The sequence below is a fragment of the Pholis gunnellus genome (genome assembly GCF_910591455.1).
Source record: "Pholis gunnellus genome assembly, chromosome: 11".
Classification (NCBI taxonomy): domain Eukaryota; kingdom Metazoa; phylum Chordata; class Actinopteri; order Perciformes; family Pholidae; genus Pholis; species Pholis gunnellus.
In genome coordinates, this window is record NC_136538.1 from 14,234,051 (window position 1) to 14,239,196 (window position 5,146).

Below are 5,146 nucleotides of genomic sequence, written 5' to 3' on the forward strand. Positions count from 1 at the left end.
TGCAAAGATTTGCATTCTGAACCAGCGCAGACGCTATGACAAACTGTTGAATTTACACACAATATCAACTTCAGGAGCCTACATTAGTTTGTTCCGAACTATTTTTTTTAAATTTCATTTGGAGAAGTTGCCCTTTATATGATTTATGTGTAACTAATAAGCATCGCAATACCTCAGTTGCAGGCCGTAGTAGATTTAATATTCGATTGTTCAATGAATTCATGTTCAAAGGTGAACGTTCAAAGTGAAAAAAACGTGCGTTTTAAAAATACAACCGTAATTTATAAAGTGACATCATGTTATCATATTCATTTTGTCAGTGTGGATTCCTTCACCTGTAGAGGAAAATAAATGTGTCAACTACCACAATAAGTGTAATTAAGTATAAGTAATTTAATTAATTGCTTAAATAAATAATTTCCAAACAGTATCATTCACATAATATTGATTTAATTATTTACATGAATATACATGTATGTACAGTCGTAGATCACACAAGGAGGCTATGCATTCCAGAAGTTCATCATCCAAAATAAACTCAAAATGATCAGACAACAAGACGCAGATTTCAGTTCATTTCCATCGCTGTATCTTTCTAAAAACGTCGTGTGACACACAGTATTGCATATTGAGTTTAGCAGCACAACTCTGGCAAAATCAATACAGATTACATTGAAAGACGCATTCATTATAATTGTTATTTTGTTAAAATACATTTACACACAATCCCTGAATATGAGTCAGTTTCTGATACAGTCATAAATACTGTTAATGAATAAACATTTATCTCGACAATTCTTTCACAATACTCTCACTTTAAAGATAAACAAACGCCAGCGAGCGCCTTTCTACTGCAAAAGCTTGAAGCTACTTGATTTGACGATACCCGGAGGAATTGGCACCAGAAGCAGTAAATAATTTACACAATCCTAATCGTGTTATGCAATTGATTAGATCGGAAGAGATGCACACAATTCAACATGGGCACTTTGATACGTTTACACTTAGTTAAGGGTAATTTACGCATACTCTCCTCCTGAGGATTCCTCCTCAGAACACGACCGTTGCGCAAATGTTTCAATGCCATTCTCGTCTATTGTTGTACACAAACCCTTTCTCTTCTTCTCTCGTTGCTCCATTTTAATCGTATCATATAGTCCTGTTGGGCCGTCCTCCAGTAGCATATTTCGCTCGGAGAACGAAGGCTTCATCTGTGTCACGTTCTTCAGCAGAAGGAGCGCCGGTGCGTAAAGTACATTGGCGAGGCCCATGCCCAAGTTGAGCTGGACAAAGCCCAGGTTGTGCACTATTTGTCCAGCCGCCACTGGTCCCAGGGCATAGGCCACGCAGTAAGAGATATCTGCGATGGCGTACACACTGCCATACACTGACACATGTCGCACATCCACCAGGAAAGCCAGGGTTGGCAGGAGCGCCGTGTCCACAAAGGCAATGCCAAAACAGATTCCGCACAGCGGGATCATGAGTTGTCCAAAGGTTTTACATGCTGGCACTGTACAGGAGCTTGCGCCTATGAACACCATACCTATAGCCCCGTAAAACCACTGAAGATGGGGGTACTTGGCTGCTAATTTGACAGTGAGATATACACCTAAAACATGAGGGAAGAAGGCAGGGAACCAAGTCATGCCGATCTCCCACTGGCTGGCATGCATGTTTTCCTCCATCCAGTTGGCGATAGTGGGTTCAAGAAAGGCGAGAGGGATGTTACAAACTGTCAGAGCACCAGCCACGACAGCTATATAAGGATCAAGCATTAGTTTATGCATGGGGGTGCCCACTGGCATGTTTTCTCTCTCTCGGTTAGAGAAGGGTTTCAGCACAGTCAGGCACAATATACCATCGAGGAGGCAGATACAGGCCAGAATTAGGAAGGGCACCCGCTTCCCTGCAAACTGGTAGAGGACCCCTCCAAAGGGGGGCGCCACAAGACTTCCAAAGGAGATGAAAGCCAAGGCAATACCCAGCGCTTTGCTCCTCGCTTTCTCCTCTGTGTACCTGTCTGCAATCAGAGCGATCCCCGCGGTGTCCGCGAAAGCCGAGCCGAAGCCCTGCATGCTGCGCGCCAGGAACAGAGTCGCGTAATTTTCAGCGAAAGCAAAAGTAAGGGTGGACAGAAACATGACATTGAGACCAATGAAAAGTGGAATTTCATACCCGACCCTGTCTATGAACGTGCCACTTAGCGGGTTCACCAGAAGCTGTAGGATGGCCTTGGAGGCAAAAAGAACACCAATTTGTAGGTCGAAGTTCCCCTTGGCTGTTTTGTGGATGGTGCTGTTAGTGAAGTTGGTGTGCGGTGCAATGGCTTGGGCATGATCCGCTGCTTGCTGTAGCTCTACGAGGTAATCGGGTATAATTGGCACGATGACCATGTAAAGCATGTTGTCTAACAAAAGTGCTGTACAGACTATTACTAGAATAATCCGTTTCTGCCGATCTGGGTCTTGGATCACATTGCCCAATTGTTTAGTTCTTTCGCCCATCTGGGACAGTTTGTTGGCTGCAGATTGTGCCAAATTAGTAGTTTGTCCCTCCGTGGTCCCCTCCGGCTCCATGATTTGCTCCCTTTCTGCCTCAAGTCTTTTGAGAAAGAAAGAAAATCGGCTTCCCCCAGTTGATTTGTTTACAGAATTGCGCACGCCTGGCACATCTGTTCTGTCTTTTACTTAGTTTTTTTTCCAGCACCGGGAGCCCTACTAATGAGCTAGATAACTTCCCTCTACTTTTCCTCTTCTCTATCCCTTGCGCCTTCCGTCATCGCACGCGCTTTTCCACTCCCGTGACTTGGACTCGTTTTATCCCCGCCGTCCCTAGTTGCTTCATTGTCTCATACCCCGTCATCCAGGTGACGCGCTTGTCCCAGGCAGCACTCACAGGTTGGGGATTCACCTACAGCTCACAGTGCCGGCTCCATCAGCGCGCTTGCACTTTTAGGTCCGTCTTCTGCGCTCTTTCGGCTCCCAGACGCTCCCAGCTGTCTCCAGTCACCTGTAACGCTGTGAGCTAAGTCATCATTTTACATCAACCGGACTGGTTTTGTCGGCCGTGGAAGGAATCCACACTGCAGTTTGTTGACTCCCATAGGTGCCCCCTCCCCCTCTCCCATCTTCGCCGGTGGCTGTGACGCACAATCCTGCTGCTCTCCAGAAAATCTTTTATGCTGATTAAATACAAAATCCCGACTGCGCACTGCTGTCCAGTGAATTGCTTCAAGACAGAGCCATGGGTGCTTGCCTCCAGTGTATGTTATATTTAACCTCCTCAATTTTAAATATACTTAATAAGTGCAATTTGATTATTTGATTCTAAAAGTAGGATATACAAATGGCTACAACTCTGTGAATGCTGCACTCAATAACACAAGGACACTTGTAGTTATACAACTGGAGCTCAGAAGCAACACGGCTACAAAGAGAGAAAAAACACACTCAGATATCCGCGTTCCTTGATAAAACACAAGTGATTCAGCACCACACTCAAGTGGACAGCTCCACAGAAGATGCAGCTGAGGTTTAAATGACGGAATTGAAACGTAATCTTTTGAATCTTTCAACGTTTCCTCTCTGATACAAACTCTCGCTGTATTTAGTTTGTAAAAGTTGTTTTCTGGACAGCAGGGAGTCGAAGTAAGTTTAGGTTCAAGGCCCCGCATCCACATTGTAACTGAGCAAAGCACGAAACGCATGATTAAAAATCTTTACGTTCAACTGACAGGGTTTCATCCTTATCATCAGCTGCGTTTATATATATTATTGGCCCTTACCGACAACTTCCTGTTACTTTTCAGTGTGTAAATGTATTCTGTTCAAATTCAGCTTTTCAAAGAATCTCGCTTAAGTTAAGACTTTCACGCTGGATAAGCTCTCGTTACATCTGAAGATATATAGGCATACTACTTCTGTCATATATAAACTTCAAGAGATCATATTTGTTCTGCTTTTTAACCGAAACGAGAGACTGATCTGGGGGTTTTAATATAGCTCGACACCGCCATCTTCCGGTTCAGAAAAGCTTCAGCAGCTGTCACCAATATTAACTAATCCGTGAAAGCGATCTACTATTGGGGATAAATTATTTGTTTTCTCATATTGGAGTAAGCTGTTTTCTATGTTGTTGTTTTTTGAAAACTGTTAGAATTACATTTTTACAAAAATGAAATTGCTTTGGAACCTGAGTGATCCACTCCATGGGATTTTTTTGTTTTTTTTCTGTCTTCTGTTGTTTCAGCTGCTTCTATACGTTATCAGAATAAGTAAAACTAAAGACACTAAATGGTCTTTTTTTTTGTCGGTTTCAGATCAATTATTAGACAGAGCAGTACTGACATAGTGGAGGAAGAATTAATTTGTCAAGGGACTCTTGAAACCGGAAAATGACACTACTGCACCAGATCCTCCCTAAATATTTGATTCGGTCTGAAAATATAATAAAATCCGGTGATTCATTGCCAAAAAAAAACATGATTTGATAGTGATTGGCCCTATTAATGTGACCACGTTTGAAAGAGTTAGACTACTTGTGAATGAAATAGGCTACTGTTTTTGCTAATTTATTAACCAGAGATTTGTAAATTGGCTCCTTAGGTTTCAGTCATTTTGCTTTAATGAACCATGAATAGGATTTCCCCGTTGGTTTTCTCTTTGGATGTCATGTCCTCGTTGAGCCAGTAGATGTCCTCATAGACTTATAAATGTTAACTGAAAAATAGTTAAAGGACAACTTTTCTGATATACAACTTTATCTATTTGTACTTGTCACAGTATAACAATGTCCATATTAGACTGTCAATGCCCTGTATCTTGTGGAGAGGCTTTGTTTATTTGCCCACATCGTACACATGATGATACAATCACAGACAGAGAATAGAGGCATAATAAGACTCATTTAACTGCAAGATAAACATACAAGACATTTAAACCAGGAAAATATAAATTAGAAAATTAGAAAAAGGTGGCGTACCATCAAAGCGGCCAATGTCCGTGTAGCTTAATGTTTTATTGAAATATAATTGCTGTCGCGCTTCTACCAGAGGCCTTCCTCTTAGCACGAGTAGTGTTTAAATACAAGTCATTTATATGGAAGGTCAGCACTATTACCAACCTTTTTTGCTTGTTGGCCTTTA

The 5,146-nt window shown here is 42.1% G+C and overlaps 1 protein-coding gene across 1 annotated transcript; it reads right to left on the reverse strand.

The window, feature by feature from the left end:
• Nucleotides 1-1,019: 1,019 nt before the first annotated feature.
• slc18a3a (solute carrier family 18 member 3a) lies at nucleotides 1,020-2,782 on the reverse strand (the record flags this gene model as incomplete). Its single annotated transcript, XM_079169012.1, has 2 exons — nucleotides 1,020-2,604; nucleotides 2,748-2,782. 2 exons carry the CDS (start codon nucleotides 2,780-2,782, stop codon nucleotides 1,020-1,022), a joined length of 1,620 nt encoding a protein of 539 aa, XP_079025138.1.
• Nucleotides 2,783-5,146: the final 2,364 nt, after the last annotated feature.